We start from the raw sequence: 20071 nt of genomic DNA, 5'->3' as shown, positions 1-20071 counted from the left end.
CTTGTCTGCACTTTAAAAATGATTCCTGCTTCCAGCATCCTGCCAATTTCTTCTCTGACCCGCGCTGCATAGTTCTTATTCATTCGGTATAGCTGTTTCCGCATAGGTACTGCACCTTCGATTAATGGTATCCGATGGACACATAGCTCTAGTGGTACTCCTTTTAAGTCCTTATATGTCCAAGCAAAAACATCTTTGTACTCCATGAATATTCTGAATGCTATCGCCATGAACATTGGGTTCCAATCATCTCCTACAAGAATGTTCTTCGGATTTTCCTCATCACCTAGGTTCATTGTTTTCACCGTCGGCTCTTCATACTTCATGGTTTATCCTTATTGAATGTATGGCCGGTGTTTCATCCACCTACACTTCTTCCTCCTTTAGTTCATTGTACTCCTTCGGAAACTCATTGCCTACTTTTTCTTCCTTGACGCTCAAGACGTTGCAGCTTGGAAAAACCTCGTAATCTTCCATTTGCCAGTGTAGCGGTCCATTTACGGAATCTAGGTTGTCATCAGTTGACCCTCCTAACCTCAACACCCCTTCTTCATCTGGTTCCATCCTCTTTTTCCCTTTGTCATCATTGTCGCCTTCGCCTTCCGAGTCCGACGATGCTGCTTCTTCTCCTACCATTTGTGTATGCAAATCAATTATGAATCTCCTACCTCCTTTCTCCATGGACAGGGTGTTCCTTTTCCAATCATGTTTAACCTTAGCTTGCACCAGCCACCCTTGCCCCAGGATGGTGTCGTACCCTCTTCTCTTCAGTGGGATGACCACAAAATCCATTAAAAAGGGTTGTGTCCCAATTGTCATCGGCTGTGCCATCAAAGTTCCCAATGACTTTATCCCATGCTGATTTGCTGTAACTAGAAAGTAGGTGGCCATAGTGTTGGTTGTCCAAGTTTTCTCCAAATATCTTCCGGCAGCACGTTCACCCTCGATCCTCCATCTACTATTGTATCCATCAGCACAGTACCCAGAATGCCCATCTCCACCACTGTCGGGTGTCTACTTGTCGTAAGTGCCAACAACATTGGGTTTGTTGCTGCCGCTGTTGTTTCCTTACTATCCTTTGCTTCCTCCATCACCCTTGGGGACGACATCATATTTATAATAGTTGTACGCAACTGTGGCATCGTGAGAAGGTCATTCAATTTAATCGGCACTTCCGTTTGCATTATCTGTTTCACCATGTTTTGTTCCGCCAAGTTTCTTTTTGATGTTTCGGCAGTGTCCTTCACTTGTAACTTCTCCGCTTTCATCTGCTTTTCTATCTCTGTTCAGGCTTTTTGTAAACTCTCCTTCTCTTCTTCTGCATTCGGATATTTTGCTTTCCTCGCCTATTCCTGTGTGATCGCCAGTACCTTCTCATCACACGTTTCAATACTTAATAGATTTACGCCTTGCTTTGGACATTTTGAATTTTCATGGTCCCCTGGACCACACCATCTGCACAGTAGTTGTGGCTTCTCCTTCATACTACAGTCTCTCGTGAAGTGACCCCAAAGATTGCATGCCCGACACTGTATCATTGGTCGTCCACTCGCATCGCACTGTATTCTACTTTGGTCTCCGTTGTTATTGTTATTGTTTCCACCCCTTCCGCGTCTATTATTATTACGATATCCACCCGAAGTTGCATCACACCTTGTGTTATTGCTGTTATTAGACGCTTCCTGCGTTAGTAATACCTGCTGGTGTCCTTTTGCTTTCAAGTTAAATGGGCACTCCTTGAGTGAATTTCCCGCTATCTGGCATATGTCACAAAACTGCTTCTTCGGGCATGACCCCTTCGTATGGCCATCCTCTTTGCAATCCGTGCACGACAATTCTCCTTTCACTGTGTTCGGATTGTTTTTCAAATTCTTGAATTCCTTCATCATCCGAAGCATGTCTTTCTGTAATGCTTTCACCTTCTTGTTTGACTCCTCATCGCTATTGCTACTTTTCGAGGATGAATCATCCGAATCAGAGGATTTATGCTTTTTCTTCTTACTCGTCTTTTGTTCACTTTCCAAATCCATGGCACGAGTATAACCGGTGGTACAATCTTCATCTTCTTTTTAAGAGTCGGTCATAGCCCCTCCACAAACCACCATTTTTTCAAACTGTCCGCTGGTTGACTCTCCATCTTTCCAATCAGTTCTTTCAATTGTCTGGCATAGGTCCGGACTGTCTCGTTCTTTCCTTGTTTAGTACTATTTTCTGCTATAAATTTTTTTTTAACATTCTCCCATGTATTGAGTTTCTGAGGATTGGTATCTGAAAACCAATCTATCAACACACCCCACAGGGTTGCTGGGAACTGTCTAACCCAATCGTCTTCATCCGTCACGCCATTTGCCGTCCATATGGTTTCACACATTTTACAATGTCTGATAGAGTTTGCTGAACCACTTTAGGACCTGCCATTGTTTTTGATAAGAAAAACAGGTTTTAAGGGATTCTGAAACCCATAAGTTTTACATAAACAAGGCTGATAATAAGCCAAAGAAGCCCAGCCAAAACAGAGGTCCAATTGCTGAAAAAAGACCCGAAGGCCCAGCCCAAAACAAAGGCCCATAGAAAGGCCAGAAAGCAAACAAACTGAAACAGACTACAAAAAGCCTGTCGAAAAGCCAAAAGCCAGGAAGACAAAAAGACAAAAGACAAGAAAACTAGTCTTCAGTTATCTTCTCCATTTCCTGCATAGTCTGAGCTGCCTCGATTATCTTTTGCTGCTCCTTTGCCATTTGATCCTGGACCTTCTCAATGCCCTGATCCATACTGGTGAGAGTACTGATTGTGGCCTTGTCATCATCCGACCTGGCCTTATCCCTGTTCTGTCCTCCCTCCTCCACCAGCAAGCCCTTGTCCTTAAGTTTACCAGCAAGGGATTGGATGTTGTCATTCATCGAACTCAGGAGAGAAATCATCTGACTTGCCAGGTTGTGGTTGTAGTTTTCAAGATTTCTTAATCTCCTTTCATTTAAGCTTTCTCTGTTTTCTTGGTCCTCCTGGCTGTCATTACCTGTCTTATTCTTAATACTTTCCATCTGGGATACCCTTTCTCTAACTTCCTCCAGCTCATGGAAGAGCCATTTGATTGATTTGAAGTTGTCAATCATACTACTGCAGGCATTATTCAGAAGGTTCATTCCAGTCTCCCTTGCGTTGTCCGAGATGGCCAGGATAGCTGGGTCTATGAGCTCATTGAGCCTAGGCTGCTCCAAGTTGTCCACTAGGATCTGAGGGTTCATAACTTCCCTAAAAATCCCCATAGTAGCAGTCCTCGCATTGAAATTTTTTCAGGCCTTTATCCTATTTTTGACCTGCACTTCCCCCTCGTTCTCACCAGTGATGACATTCGCTTTTTCCTCCGAAGGAGGCTGAGACTGGACAGGGGAGAGGGGAAGAGGAATAGCATCTGTCCTCTGATTTCTAGTCTCCTCAACTCTCACAACCTCCCTCTTCCGTTTTTTCTCAGGTTTCTTTTCTTCCACCTCCTCCTCCAACACCTTGTCAGAATCTTCCGTATCCATTTCCTCCTCCTCGTTAGCATAACCCTCTTTTGCATGAGCTTGGCCGTGATCCCTAGGGCTTTTCCTGCTGGGAGTTGTAGCAGTGGACAGTTTCCTGGCTTGACATTTTTTTTTCTTTCTTGAGGAAACATTCTCCTCCTCCGAGCTAATGCTCTCAATGTCAGAAGAAAAGCTGGAGCTGCCTTCGTCAACATCCTCAACATGAGGAGGGTTCTTGCATATAGACTGAGCTTTGAAATGCTCATGGATGAGGAGCAATAATCCCTCATGCAAAGCAGGGTTAATAGTAGGACCTGCCATTGATACTTTCCTTTGATTCTGAGGTACTTGTGTATCCGCACTGTTTTGACCTCCCACACTGTTCTGAGCTCCTGCGCTGTTCTGAACTCTTGCGTTGTTCTATATAATAGTCTTGTCTCCAACAATTGCGTTGTCTGGTGAAAGGTCTTCAAGTGAAGTTGTTCTATTCTCCGCCTATATCCGTTCGTCTGGTATATCGGGAACGAAGAGATCACTCCACGCTCGTGCTCCCTTGCCACTCCGAGCCGTGCGAGTTGCTTCCCTTTCGTTTGGACACTCTCCCCTCGGCATATACAGGTTAAGGAACTCTTCCCTTGTTTCTTTCGCCAAATTTAAGTGTATTCGAGTCTCCTCGAGCAATTCCTCGGCACTCCTCAACCTAGTAGGTGAGTGCACTCCCTCCATCTGTGCCCTTTCACCCCTTCGGTGCCCCTTGGCAATCTGCTAAAGCCTCTGCCTGCGCTTTGCTTGCTGTGCTAGAATTAAAACTTCTTGTGCTGTACGTAGTTCATCCTTATCTTTCACCTTGTCCCTATCCTTGTTAAGCAAATTCGGTATTAATCTTCATGTCATTCCTTTGTTCCAGGTCCGTCTGGCAACGGCGCCAAATGTTTACCTTACAGAGTAAAGAAAGATCAACACATGTAGTATAACACAATTCGACGCAGAACAGATGCTTTATTCATGTATGCACTTACTGATTACAATCCGAATACAATGACTACAATGATCACAATGATGATTCCAAAGTCCATTTCGGACGTGTACATATACCTTTCCGAAGGGGTGACTCGAGTGTCACGTGCCCGTGCGGATACTACTCTACCCGTCAGTTACATTTATACATTTTACCGACAACAAAGTACACAGGGCAGCAACAATATACACCATGTAGGAATTCATGTTGAACACACCAATAGACAACACGTTCACCAATTGTTCACAAATTGAATCTCTCACCAATTCAGCCCAAAATTTATTCTTTTTTGACCTTATAATGAGAGAGATGTACTTATACATCTATGGTTCGAAGGTTTTTGAATTCTTGAGCCATACGAAGCGACTGAGCAATGTGATGAGGTCATTGATTTCTTCCTTGAAATCGCATCGACGCATACCTTTTATTGGCCATCTAAAAAGATTTGGCCTCTTAGTGACCAACCAATTATCATTGACTAACTTGGTGCAATGGGAGGTGTATATGAGCAATGTTAGTATGCTAATAGAAACCAAATTTAAATAAAGCTTCTACAAACTAAACAAAATTCATAAACTTCAAGATAGACTAAGATGAGCTCTCAATTGAAAATATGAGCCATTAATGGGCTCTCTCAATGAGAAGCTCTCTTGTTGAGTGGCTTTATCTAAATGGATAAGATGTATGCTCAATATGCTTCCAAAGGCTTCAATGGATGATTGTGGATTTTTGGTGTGGATAGATGGCTTTAGTATGGATTTGGCTCTCAAAATAGCATTATAACTTTACTTCATGGATTGTGTTAAAATGACTTGGGAGAGGATTCCTTAAATAGGCAAAGGGCTTGAGGGATCAAGGGCTAGGATGCAAGGATGTGAAAAAGCTTATGGAGGGCTCAGATTGCATGAGAGGAGAGCACATGGATTGTGCTTCCTTATAGCCAATCAAGGAGTGACACATGTCACATGGTGAGAGGATGGAGGAAAGGGCAAGGATGAGTCAACAAAGGAGGCTCAAGAGATAAAATCTTCATAAAGACCCTCATAATGACTTGTAAGAGCAATAAAAGGGCTTGTAAGAGTCATTTATGACCTAGTGGACTTCATAAAGTTTTATGGTTGAGATATTTTGAGGGTGATGAGAGCAAATTCGACTTGGACTTGATTAGGAAGGTTTTAAGCTTGCTTAGGCTTGTGCAAATGATTAGAGGATGGATTAGGATGGTTTAGGATTAGCTTAGGGATAGGCAAGTGGATGGCTTTTAATGAGGGTGGGTGAAGGAGAAGATATTTGTTAGCTTTGGCTTGGTTTAGTAAGTCTTAACCCATGTTTAGGGAATGTGACAAGGTTAGGAGGGGATTAGGATTAGGTTTAAAGACATCTTCTAGAAGAGTCTAGATTTTGGAGGAGGATAAAGACTTTCTAGAATAGTCTAGAATTTCCTAGGATGAGGATGGAGACTTTCTAGAAGAGTCTAGAACTTCTTAGGATGAGGATAAATTAGATTTTTAGGAAATAAATAAAGTTTTATTTATTTCAAGGGTTTGGGTTGAGGAGATATTTATTAAAACTTTTTTAATAAACATGAGGATTAATATTTAATCTTAATTAAATATTTTGAGTTGGGATTAGGGGTAGGAAATGATGGGATTAGCCTTTAATCAAAATTAAAGAAGGATTAGAAGATTTTGGAAGAGGTTATTGGTCATAAGGAAATTGGCCAACTTTTGGGAAAATTTTTTTTTAAAAATTTATTTTAGGATTTTTGGTCAATTTATTAATTAAATAATTAATAAATAAAGAAATAATGTTTAAATAAGATTTAAACATTTTTGGGAGGGATTCCTTAATTAAATATTTTTAATTAAGATAAAGGGATTTAATGGCATAAAAATTAATTAATTAATTAATTAAATAATTAATTAATTAATAAATGATGATGTCATCGGGAACTTTTCAGAAAATAAAAATACTTTATTTTCTAAAGGATTTTTAGGTGTCTACAGGAGGTATCCTCGTTCCACCGTTCCAAAGCCTTTTGCATTGTGATGTTTGTGACAACTAGAGTGTGAGGAACATAAAAAATACGATCAATAGTCTTAGGATCAAGACTAATGATAGTATTACCATCTTGATCTTTGATGGTTCTAGAGGGTGCATCAAAGTGTCTTGCACATGCAAGAAAGAATTCCAGCTCATGAGTTGCCAAGGGGAAGGTGGACAATAGGTGAATATGACTTCGCCTGATCCATGTCATATTCTCGGTAGCTTCAACATCATCTCTTGCAAGGAAATTCTCAATATTCATATGAGATATGTTTGTATCCCGCATTTCATCACAATAGGAAGCTACTCTTGATGGTGGAATGGAGTTATGATATTGATCATACCGATGCTTCAACTTCTCTTTGTCTGTGCCCTTTGTTGGAGTAGGTTCTCTTGACATTGCAAAATGGTATGCCTACACAACTGTCACATGAAAATCCCATAATGTGAGAACATCTTCATGTGAGGGATCAATGATAAGTTTTTGATGTAAAAACAAGAGTTGGGCAAGCTATGGATAGGGAAAATGAATGGAATGATTAGGTATGGAGAATGAACAAATGAGTCAAGCGTAGAATGGTTCAAATATGAGTGAAATAGCCAAAAACATTATTTATGGACTAAATTGCATATGCAACTAGCAAGCTTGGAATCAAGTGCATAAGGGGAAAAATGAGTATCACATTGAACATAACACGTTTTAATAAGTGCAAAATGTGACACTCTATCCGACAAGCATGCGGGAGAAATTTCAACCATAAGGCAGCCATATGAAGGTACATGGAATGCATGATAGTGGGGTTTTAACTTGCATTCGCACGTGGGAGAAAAATGAATGGAATGATTAGGTATGGAGAATGAACAAATGCGTCAAGCGTAGAATGGTTCAAATATGAGTGAAATAGCCAAAAACATTATTTATGGACTAAATTGCATATGCAACTAGCAAGCTTGGAATCAAGTGCATAAGGGGAAAAATGAGTATCACATTGAACATAACACGTTTTAATAAGTGCAAAATGTGACACTCTATCCGACAAGCATGCGGGAGAAACTTCAACCATAAGGCAGCCATATGAAGGTACATGGAATGCATGATAGTGGGGTTTTAACTTGCATTCGCACGTGGGGGAAAAATGAACTTGCCTTTCCTTTAAGAATGAGATTTTACATCCGACTGCATATGCAAGTAAAATGAAACCTTGCACTTGCAACTTGGAGAAGAAGATGAAAGATAGAAGGAACAAGTTCATGTACATAAAAAGAGATGCAAATCTGAAAATGGAAATGACAAAGATTTGCAAGAACAAACAAAGCAAGTATATACAAATGCCTTAAGGAAAATAACAAAGGAATTTATCTCAACTCCACCAAGAATGAGAAAACAAGTCTCTATGCAAAACTTGAGCAAATCTGAAATAAATCCAAGAGAGTTTAGGATTTTAGATTTGTCTAAAGCCAAAGACTTGAATAGATTTTGAAATCCAAACATCATGGTTCGACCTAGCATGTAAAAATGACACCTAGGGCAAGAGATTAACTTGCTAAAATGATGAAAAACAAGTTTGAAATCATAATACTTACCCTAGAGTGTTTCTTGAAGGCATTCAATGCCAAAAACGTTTTGGAATGCAATGTTTTTGATGAAGATCAATGCCCTAAATGGGCTGTTGTTGGCAAAACACGTGTGAGAAGCATAAGCATAATGTCCGAAAATTGCCACTCCTCTCAATAGAGAAATTGTGGACTTCAAACACCGTTTAGAAGAGTATTATCATGTCCCAAAATGCATGCATTCTTAGTAGAAATAGCCGTCTAGAATGAATAGAGCGTTTTAAGTCATATCATGCATTTTCGAAATGTATGCATTTCCTTTGAAAATCGCCACTCTTACTCTTGATAAAAAGAACACATTGAAAAAGGGCATAAACACGTAATAATATGCCCAAAAGCTTCTCCAAAAGGTGTTGAAGGTTTTAACGCAATTCTTGAGTGCAAACGTATGCACCAAAATGCATTTATTGACAAAAGAAATCACCACTTACAGCCTTAAAGGGAAAAATGATTTTTTAATGGACAAACGCATATACTTCTAAACATGTAATATCACCCAAAGTCGCCACCATAAACTTGCTCAAGTTCATAATTGCGTTTTTGAAAGATTTTCGTATGTTTTGATATGTGCAATCTTTTGAAAAATCGCCACCAAGAATGAATAGAGAAGCTAAGTTATTAAAAACAGGAAATTTAGGGCCCTTTTCATGTATTCGATATACATGCAAAAGCTACAAAAATCACCACTTTTAAAGAACTAACATTTGGACTTATAAAACAAGTTTATTTAGAACATTTTATAAGGCCCAAAATTGCCAGTTTGCATTAAGTTAGTGGGAACAAGTTATTCTTTAATAAAACATGCATTTGGGTCCAAAATTGCCACTTTAACTTGATGCGGGTGAAGAACTCATTAAATTTACATTTACATGTTATAATGAGATGCAAATTAATTTCAAAAGCACACTTAAATGGTGATTTAAAAATACATATGTATTTGATTATTAAAAATGAACTTCTAATACAATAACATATGTATTCACATTTTAAAAGCACACTTTTTATGATGTTGGGACTTAAAATTTATTGGGAGCAGGTTTTCATGAGTGTTGCATGTGGATGTATGCAATATGTAATACAAATTTCATTTTTATGCACTAAAGTTATCTCATGTATTTATATTTAACATCTAACTATAATTTTTAATAAAGTAACATGAAGAATAGTCTTGAAATAGGCTATTTTCATAAAACATAAAATAATATGCTCAAATCAACTCAGAATGAGTTGAAATTTTAAAATGGACATCAAAATCCACTTTAGATATTAAATATAATTTTATAGCGTGCAAATGCCAATAAAAAATTGACTTTTTTGAGGTTTTTAATAAAAAATGCATTTGACTTGGAAAACCCCACTTTTTCCCCTATAACTTGAGCTAGACAACTCCGATTTGAACCTAAGTCAGCTTGAATCAAGCGGAATTCCAAGGGCTATTCACCTAAGGCAAAAACAAAACCAAAAACTATTTACAACATAAAGAAAAAAGAAAAGAAAAGATATGAAAGTTCACCAAAAATCTAGTGTTTGTAGTAAGAGAAAGGTAAACTCTTACCAGTAAACGATTGGGGATAATCTCGATGGAAAACCTTCAAAAGAACACATAGACAAAACTATACAAAGAGCAATTTGGAGATAATGAATTGTTTTCACAATACCTCATCAATGCGTTAAAACAAAGAGGATGTGCCTACAATCCATGAAAAAATTGCGTAGGGTTGCCTCAATTTTGTGATGTTGAAATCGAGGACAACACATGTACAATAGGCTACCAATCATTGATGTGTACAATATCTGGTTTGCTTCAAAAGATTAATCATTCTTAACTTACAACACGCACACATAGATATGCTCACCAATGCATAATCTTCTATTTTGAAATTCTTCAGCATATCCTTGATATACTTGGCTTTTGAAATATATACGGCTCTGTAACATTGAGAAATTTTTAAACTAAGAAAGAATCACAATTCACTAAGCATGGACATCTCAAATTCCTTATACATACCCTCTACAAATTATTTTGTGATTTTGTTAGTACTTTGTTTTGGATGTTTCTTGTGTTTGCTAACTTCATTAATCAGCACATCCTTCTTTGTTTTTGATTCTTAACTGAAATTAATGACTTCTTTCTCTCTTTGATACCTATTCTGTCTTTTTAAGTGTTGGATGCTTTTATGGGTATTCTATATTTTTTTGGGATTTGAGACAACTTGGAATACACACACATAGATAGAATCCCACAAAAATTAAATTCTAATATTTATTTTTGGCTTGATTCAGAATTTGTTTTGTGAGATGAAACTCTCCACTGGTTTTAATTTATCTTACGTGTTAAACAAGAAATGGAGATATCAATTGGGGTTTTTTAAAAGCAAAGGAGTTCTTTTATGTTTAACATAGATGGATCTAATAAATAGAAAAATCTTGCACATCGATATTTCTCTCAATGCAGGTGTTGGGAAAGTTCAACAGAGCTCGTGCAGCACGGCTCACACTTCCTCATTTTCAGTGCCAGACTCCTCTATTTATGCCTGTTGGAACACAAGGTCAGATTATTTAAGCCCGTATAAATGGAAATATTACATAATGTAATCATGTCAGCGAACATGGATAGATCATAGAATAATATTTGTCTGGTACCCCATCAGGTCATTATAGATACCTCAAAATGATTGAGTCTGGCATGCTCAAAATGATTGAGTCTGGCATGACCAACTTGGATATTTCATGAACTGTATAGACTCTTCTCATTGCAAATAGATATTAAATGAAATAGCTGAGTTAAAGATGAGATGAAATCTTATCTGAGTTTAACGTTGCCCATTGTTTTTATATATTACTTGAACATTTGCTTAAAGAAATATGAAAGACAGAAGATTTGGAAGACATACTTAACTGCCAGTTACATGATGATATCAGAGTTTCCAAGAGCAGGGGGACAACAAAATTTATCGCAAATTTTGGGGACTGCCAGGGGATGGTGAGGGAGACAGCTATTAAAATAAATTAAACAAACAAAATAAGCTGGGATTTTAAATTGTAATTACAGTGTGTTGCATTTGCAATGACAAGCCTTCCCCTTTTAGCTTTTGAGAAGTTTTCAACAAAAAAAGTCCTAAAAGCTCACTTCTTAGAAACAAAAGAGGCTCTCGATAGCATTAATTCTACTATTTAGCAGAACAGCCCCTAGTATAAGCAACAAGAGAGATTTTACCCATAAGAGACTGCCACAAAGATGTTAAGGAATTCAGATCTAAGATAGAGTTTCAATGAATTTTATTTATTTCAATCTGAACATCAGAATGATAATCCAGATGTGATACTTTGCACTTTGTTACAGTTCTGTAACTGTTACTGATATCTATCTAAAATTATATATATGAGGAGGAGGGGAGAACACTTTTACTTCTAGTATCACTGCAGGTAATCGCATGAACAGGTTGTTATGATGCTTTTACAAACAGTGATATCAAAGGGCAATATATATTGATATGAACAGACATACCCATGTAGGGGAATGACTGTATGTGGCTTATCTACATGGGTAATATGGTACCCGTATTACTGAGAGAGGATTGTCTATTGTTAAGCTCGATTGGGATAACTAAAACAAGCCCAATATGAGTATATATAATACAAAATCAAACATGATATAGATGGTGCTTAATATATGCATCACTGATGACTTTGGTCATTAAGATGTAGAACAATCTGTTTAATCAGATCATTAACCATTGTAAATCATGTTATTATTGTTGATTGATTAATCAATTTAGAATACAGAAACCAGTAGGATATATAGATACACACACACGCACACACACACCCACACCCACACACACACAATTATACAAATGTATATCATTTAATTTGATTTACAGTATGCTTCAATCCGACTGAAGCTACATTTTTAACACTCCCTCTCAGCTAGGGAGGATAGACCATCTCATGTATCAATAGACATCATCCAATTATTTTCTTGTTATCTGCATTGGCATCAAGTCTCAAATGCCTACGATGAAAATATTATTACAGTATCATATCCTAGAATAGGATAGGCTTATCTGATCTCAGGGGCAACAACTGAATATAGTCCATCAGATAATCGATAGACTTTCATGATCTTTGTGACAACAACTGAATGTAGTCTCCATCCTGAATAGTAGTCAATTGTCATGATCTCTTGGGTCAACAACTTAATGTAGTCTCCATCATGACAGGTATCATGATCCCTTGGGAAAACAACTTAATGTAGTCTCCATCATGATACGTTCGTTTTCATGATCTCTTGGGATGACAACTTAATGTAGTCTCCATCATGAAAATAGATCATGCCATTGCAAAGGCCGTCACCTTACAATAGCGACCTCACAAATACATCAATGAAAGATTGTCACCTTTCATGATATAATCCACATATGTAAAATAGTAACTCATTAATTTTTAAAATATAAATGAATATATATTAAATTTAAACACGACTGAGACTCAATCTTAGGAATTATAATTACATTTTAATCATACAAAGTTTACCTCTGAAATGCTCCACTTTTAGCTTTGAGAGAGGTTTGGTAAATATATTAGCAATTTTCTCATCAGTTCTCATGTACATCAACTTGATGACATTTTCTATCTACCATATTTCTGATGTAGTGAGAATGAATCTCTGTGTGCTTGGATCTGTTATGAAAAACTGGATTAACAAATAGTTTTATGCACAACTTTGATTATCACAGTGTATGATTGTAGGATTCAAAGATTTCCCAAAAAATCCAACCAGTACCTTTCTTAACCACATTGCTTCTTGGGCTCCCATAGAGGCTTCTGTATATTCAGCTTCGGTAGAAATTTGCGCAAATGCACATTGTTTCTCGCTAGACCATGATACCATTGCAAATTCTAGACTGAAACAACATCCTGTAGTGCATTTTCGATCAATAGAACTATCGGCCCAATCTGAATTTGAATATCCTTGAAGTTGTATTTCAATTTTCAACATTATCATATTTTAGGCCGAATCCAAAGGTTCCACTCAAGTATCTCAAAATATGTTTGGTTGCTATAAAATGAATTTCTCTTGGTTCACACATGAATTGACTCAATGCATTTGTTGCATAACAAAGTTCAGGACGAGTATTCACCAAATACATTAGTGAACTAATTATTTGTCTATAGTATGTGGGAATTAGTAGATTCTGATTTAGATGCATCACTTCTTAGCTTGAGAAGGTTTGTTTCAATTGGTGTAGATAAGGGTTTACAATCCATCATTCCAAATTTGTTCAAAATATCAATAGTATATTTGCCTTAATTTAGAAAAATATAGTTCTCCTTTTGCCATACTTCTAGTCCTAAAAAATAGTGCAGGAGACCCAAGGCTTTCATATCAAATTTAGACGCAAGGTCTTGTTTACATTTTGAAATGAGATGATCTTCCCTTGTTATTAATAAGTCATCAACATAGAGAGCAAGTATTAACATGTCATGTAAGGACCCTCCTCGTATGTAATTATTAAATACAAATTTTCTTGTTAAATCTGTTCTAGGAGATTTGAATGGATATGAAGTAACGTTTTATGTTGTGAAGATCCTAATGAAATTAAGAGAAGTTGATACATCCATGTTTTAAATACTCAGTGATTCGAGAACTTCTACATTATCTCAATTGTTTAAACATTGAATTTACACTAATGATTGTTTTACCGTACTGGGTAAAGAAATCAACGCACAAACAATAGATATGAATAGCAAAACTTCTTATTATTATTCGCATATGCCAAAACAGTACATTATGCTCGATAAGATCTGATGATTACAATGCTTCCCGAAGGGGGTATAAATACTTTTCGACGAACCTTTCCGAAGGGGTCCGTCGGCTACATGACAATTACCGAAGGGCCCATCGGCTACATAACAAGAACTTCTCGAAGGGACCCGTCGGCTACATAACAAGAACCTTTCCGAAGGGACCCGTCGGTTGATACACAATTTCTACCAACGACATTATCTCCCCCAAAAAGAAAAGTCGTCTCCTGACGACTATAGAACAAAACTCAAACAACTAACTACAACAAGATAGATTTGCCACATCACTTTCACATTCGTTCTGTGCCTGCGCCAAACTGGTTTCCAAAACACATTGTCTCCATAGTCAAGCTGACCTTGATAGGCACCTGTGCTACTTTCTCTGCTTCCAACTTTGGGTACACTGAACTGCCTTCAACGATCTCCTCTCCAGCTCTCCCTGCATCCACCAAGACAGCTTCATGGCCAACACCTATTTCGAGTGCCACATCTGACACACACTGTCCATGCTTGTAGCAACTCCAGGTCTCATCAACTGGTCACACTTCCCACGACTGATATTCGCAACGACTGGGGGTCCAGGGGGCAATACCCCCGGCGGGGTCTTGGGGCAGCGCCTCAGGCGCGCTCCCTGTCGCGATACAGGGCGGGGTCGAGGGGTAGCGCCCCTCGCCACCAAGACCAAATGAGCACTCTGAAACCCACACAAAAGTGCACGAAACACACTATTTTTGCAATTTCTCCTAATCCCACACTCTTTCTGGCAATTGCTGGTGCTTCCCCTTCCCTATGGCATCATCTGATACTCATTCTGAGCATTCTTGATTTGTCGACTTTTTTCTTTTTTTTAAAATTTTATTTTAAAAAACTTTCTGTCACCCTTCTGTCACCCTTCTGTGCTACCAATGTACAGCTACACCATACATCCTACCACCGTATCGACTCCTTCCTTATGCAATATCTTGTAATGTCCTCCAAAGTCTGAATACAATAACAAGTAGAAGTCGTACGCCAAAACCTATAGAATCAATTCGCCACATTATGCAAAAATCGTACCCCATATAATGCAAAATTCGTACGACGACCTCAGAACCATACAAATCCGTACGGCATTAGGATCCAATTAATGTTTCAAGTATATAATGAAAACTTTAAAATCCATATGCCATGCTTTGTCTCAAAAATCCGTACGCTAGGCTTCGCCTAGGAAATCCGTACATCAAGAAAGTCCATTCGCCAAGTGCTCTGCTAAATCCGTACGGTACTTAGATTTTTATAACATTCGTATGGTGAGGTAGAAAGCCGTACAAGAACACAGGCTTAAAAGCCGTATGATGGCTTATCAAAAACTGACTTAAAAAATCCGTATGGTAGCTTCAGTCCAGAACTTCGTACGGTGACTCCTACTTGAAATCCGTACAATGTCTAAAAACTGTGCAACAGCCAATCCTCAGAAAATCCGTACGGTAACCTTTACTTAGAAACCGTACACTGCATCCTCAAATGTCTAAAAACTGTGCAATAGCCAATCCTCAGAAAATCCGTACGGTAACCTTTACTTAGAAACCGTACACTGCATCCTCAATTTAAAATCCGTACGGTACATATCAGACTTAATGCTTTTCCGTACGCTTGCTCAAAACCTCCAAAAAATCCGTACGGTGGGAGTCTTTTAGAAACTGTACGGTAACATCACTATCATATAAAATCCGTACGGTACCATCCTTTAAAAAGCTGTGCGGTATCTTTTCCACTTTTTTTTTTTGGTTTTTTTTTTTCGAATAACTATGTACAATATTTACATATGTACAGTACTTACAGTCTTCTCTTAGTTGTTCGTCCACGGAGGTGCATTTTTACTGCTCTGTTATCACCCACTTCCTGAATTTGATATGGTCCGACCCACTTAACTTTGAACTTGCCTGGCTTGATCTCATTTTGGCCTGGTTCAGTTTCAAGTGCTTATTGTTCCATGCTCTACACCTATTCTGTGTCACCTTCGTAGCCCACTCCTGCAACTGTTGCTCATCAAGTTTATTTAAGGTACACGATCTCTCCATCCGGTTTTCCATATTGCCCGGATTGTTCCTGCGTCAGCTGCCCTTTCTGGCTGTCAATAACACGTCCACTCCGTACTGCTGCAACTTTTATTAAACCCTTCCGCTTTGTTTTTTGTGCAGACCGTATGATGTCTTCCTTGCTGCTGGCACCTTTTTGCTATATTTGTGGTTCGACGTAATACTTTCTTCTTGCACGATCGTACAGTGGAATCTTTCCTCCTTTCGAGTTCATACTGTATGTTCTTCCCTTCAGCTTCAGCCGTAACTGCCTTTCCTTCTTCGGCTTCTCCTTGCTTCAGACATTCATTTCCTTCTTCTTTCTTATCTTCATCGACCCTTAACATATTACAGCTCGGAAAGAGTTCGTAGTCCTCTATCTGTCAGTGGTAAAGATCGTTCACTGAATCCAGATCGTCGTCTGTCAATCCTCCTTCCAACCGCAGGACTCCCTCCTGATCTGGTTCCATATTCTGCCTCCTTTCATCCTCTTCTTCTTTAGAATCTGACGATAGAGCTTCTTCCCCGATCATTTGAGTGTGTAGATTGATGACGTACTTTCGCCCTTTGCTTTCAAGTGATAAAGTATTTTTCTTCCAATCATGCTTCTCCTTGGCTTGTATTAGCCACCCTCGGCCCAGAATGGCATCATATCCTCTCCGCTTCAGTGGGATCACGACGAAATCCAACAAGAATGACAGTGTTCCAATTGTCACTAGTTGTGCTGTCAGGACTTCCAATGGCTTGATTCCATGTTGATCGGCCATTAGTAGCTAGAATGTAGGCGGCCATAATGTCGGTTGTCTCAACCTTTTCCAGGTGTCTTCAGGCAACACATTGACACCAGACCTTTCGTCCACAATCGTTTCCATCAATATAGTCCCGAGAATTCTCATTTCGACAACTGCCGGATGGCATCCGGATGAGAGGGCTAACACCATTGGATCTTCTGCACTTGCGCCACTTTCCTTCTCCTTTTTGTTCGTTGTACTTGCTCCACTTTCTTGCTCCCTTCCATGTTCTCCTAGTAGTTTAGCAGTGGGAATGATGTTTGTGAGTGCCAATCGGAGCTTAGGCATAGTGAGCAACAGATCATTTATCCTGCCGGGTACCTCGGCTTGCAATATTTGTTGTACAATGTTTTGTTCTGTGCAGTTTTGTACGGAGGTACCCCGTGTCCTTCGGGTGTGTCGTTTCTACCTGCGTTGCTCTCTGGATCTCTGCGCGGGCTTCGTCCAGTCTCTTCTTTTCCTCCGTCGGATCAGGGTAGAGCTTCGCCTGTTTTTGAGTGATTACCAGAACTTCTTCCTCGTCCATCCCGACAGTAATCAAGTTTACTCTGAACTTCGGGCACTTAGCATCGTCATGATCGCCAGGTCCACACCATCAGCATAGCAACTTCGGTGTGTTCGCCGTTGTGCACTCTCGAGCAAAGTGACCCCACATATTGCATGCACGACATTGAACTATTGGCCGACCATTCGCATCATATTGAATTCGACTCCTTCCGCCATTATTGTTGTTGCCGCTATTGTTGTTGTTTTGCCCTCTGCTATTATTCCTGTATCCACTCGAAGTGGCACCATCAATGTTTGCATTTCCGTTCCCTCCTGATGTGGAAGCTACCTGTGTAAGGAGCACCTACGGAGATCCTCTGGTTTTCATGTTAAAGGGGCATTCATTTGTCGAATGGCCCATGATTTGACAAATGTCGCAAAATTGGTTCTTTGGACAGGATCCTTTAGTATGACTGTCGGTTTTACACTTTGTGCACCACAGCTCATTGCTCTTTGTCTCCTTCTGCATATTTTTAAACTCCTTCATCATGCGGATCATGTCCTTTTTAGGGCGCGAATCTTCTTGCTACTGCCTTCATCGTCGTTGCTATCTTCTCCGGAAGGCTCATCATCACCCGAATCAGATCAGCTAGTCTTCTTCTTCTTCTTTGTCTTCTGCTCACTTTCGAGGTTCAATGCTCTGTTATAAGCTTTCGTGTATGACGACGGCGGCACAATTTTCATTTTCTTCCGCAAGTTTGGGCGTAGACCTTCCACAAACCACCTTTTCTAAAGTCCATCTGTCGACTTATTTTCCATTTTGTTTATCAAATCTTTTAATTTCCTGGCGTAGACGCGGACTGTTTCGTTCTTCCCTTGCTTAGTATTGAAGATTTTTGCTACAATTTCATTATCGTCACGCAACAGTTGAAATTCAGCTAGAAACTCCTTTTTAATATTATTCCAACTGTCCAGCTTCTGCAGATCTGTACTAGTAAACCAATCAATTGCCATGCCCCGTAGGGTGGCTGGAAATTGTCTCATCCAGTCGTCTTCATCAGTTATCCCATTTGCCCTCCAGATTGTTTCACATGTTTTGCAATGTCGAATGGGATCGGTGGTACCATCGCCATTGAACTTCGGCAATTTCTCTTTTGGTCCTACCATCATTACTAGATGTTGTGGGTTTTGTTGTGTATCTGCGCTGTTTTGCACTCCTGTGCTGTTTTGAATACCCGCGCTGTTTTGTATCACACCTGCGCTGTTCTGCACACTTGCGCTGTTTTGCACACCCGCGCTGTTCCGCACACCTGCGTTGTTCTGCACACCCGCGCTGTTTCCAACACCCGTGCTGTTTTGTGAAGAAGGGTTTTCGTCAACTGAAGCTGTCTGTTCCGGAAGTATATCTCGGACGAAGAGTTCACTCCACGCTCGTGCTCCCTAGGCACTCTGAGTCGTGCGAATCGATCCCCTTCTGTCTGGATTCTCTTCCCTTGGCGTACACAGGTTCAGAAACTCCTCCCTTACTTCTTCCACCAAATTGAGCCGCTGTCGGGTCTCTTCCAACAATTGTTCAGTGCTTCTATGGCCGTTGGTAACTTGCTGAAATCTTTGTGTGCGTTTAGCCTGTTGTGCCAAAATTAAATTTTCCTACGTTGCCGTAATTTATCCTTTTCGTTCAACTTATTCTTATTCTTGTTCAACTGATTCGGCATTTAATCTTCATTTTCCTGTCATTGTACCAGGTCCATCGGGCAACAACGCCAAATGTTTTACCGTACTGGGTAAAAAAATCAACGCACAGACAATAGATATGAATAGCAGAACTTATTATTATTCGCATATGCCAAAACAATACATTATGCTCGATAAGATGTGATGATTACAATGCTTTCCGAAGGGGGTATAAATACTTTCCGAAGAACCTTCCCAAAGGGGTCTGTCGGCTAGATGACAATTACCGAAGGGCCCATCGACTACATAACAAGAACTTCCCGAAGGGGTCCGTCGGCTACATAACAAGAACCTTTTCGAAGGAACCCGTCGGTTGATACAAAATTTCTACCGACAACAACGATGATATGAGCCATTGTCACCTAATGATAAGGGTGTTGATTTCAATATCCTGATGATTAAGTTTTATGCCTCAGATAGTTCAGTATTCTTTAATTGGTGTTGTTATGGTGATTAGATGTATGCATGCCTAACGATGATTATTCTAGTACTTCAATCTGAATTAACGAATAAGTTATGTTATATTGATTATGTGATTCAGATGATTAAATGTGGGTAGAAATGAATTAAATAGTTGATTTTATGAAAGATTCATGTTTTGATTTATGTAACTATTCAGATAGGTTTTTAATATATATGCATGTGATTTTCTTGAGCTACTGATGTGTGCAATGAGTGTGCAGGATATTTTAGTCGAAAAATTTAACAGAGAAACGAAACTGAACCTTATGTAGCAAATTGTGGAAACCAAGGTTAAATCTGATGAAAGATGCAAACCTTGTTGTTCGTATTTTATTTGTTTCGTGGATTGAATGAATGTATCATTCTATAATCTTTAAATGTTAGTGTTTCGTAATAGTGTTGTTATAGTGTCACTTGACACTCGTGAATTGTATATGCATTCCAGCATGATAGTTAAGATTAACCGAGTGACCTAAAGATATAAGTCGGATTAGGTTAGTGACCTTTTTGCTAATTAGTGAATAATCGAGGTTAATTACCCTAATCTTG

The 20071-nt window shown here is 39.1% G+C and overlaps 1 protein-coding gene across 3 annotated transcripts in view; it reads left to right on the top strand.

Moving 5' to 3' along the window:
• Positions 1-20071, top strand: part of LOC149532518 (uncharacterized) — a 304531-nt gene that overhangs the window by 73245 nt on the left and 211215 nt on the right. For all 3 annotated transcript variants that reach the window (XM_089803165.1, XM_089803166.1, XM_089803167.1), the window contains one exon: positions 10640-10733. In XM_089803165.1, the coding sequence (XP_089659291.1) occupies positions 10640-10733 (94 nt within the window). The remainder of the gene's footprint in view (positions 1-10639; positions 10734-20071) is intronic.

The sequence above is a fragment of the Cupressus sempervirens genome, chromosome 10, assembly GCF_028749045.1.
Source record: "Cupressus sempervirens isolate cs-2001-9-10 chromosome 10, ASM2874904v1, whole genome shotgun sequence".
Classification (NCBI taxonomy): domain Eukaryota; kingdom Viridiplantae; phylum Streptophyta; class Pinopsida; order Cupressales; family Cupressaceae; genus Cupressus; species Cupressus sempervirens.
Note: the sequence above shows the minus strand (reverse complement) of the source record. Positions and strands in the feature narration are given on the sequence as shown.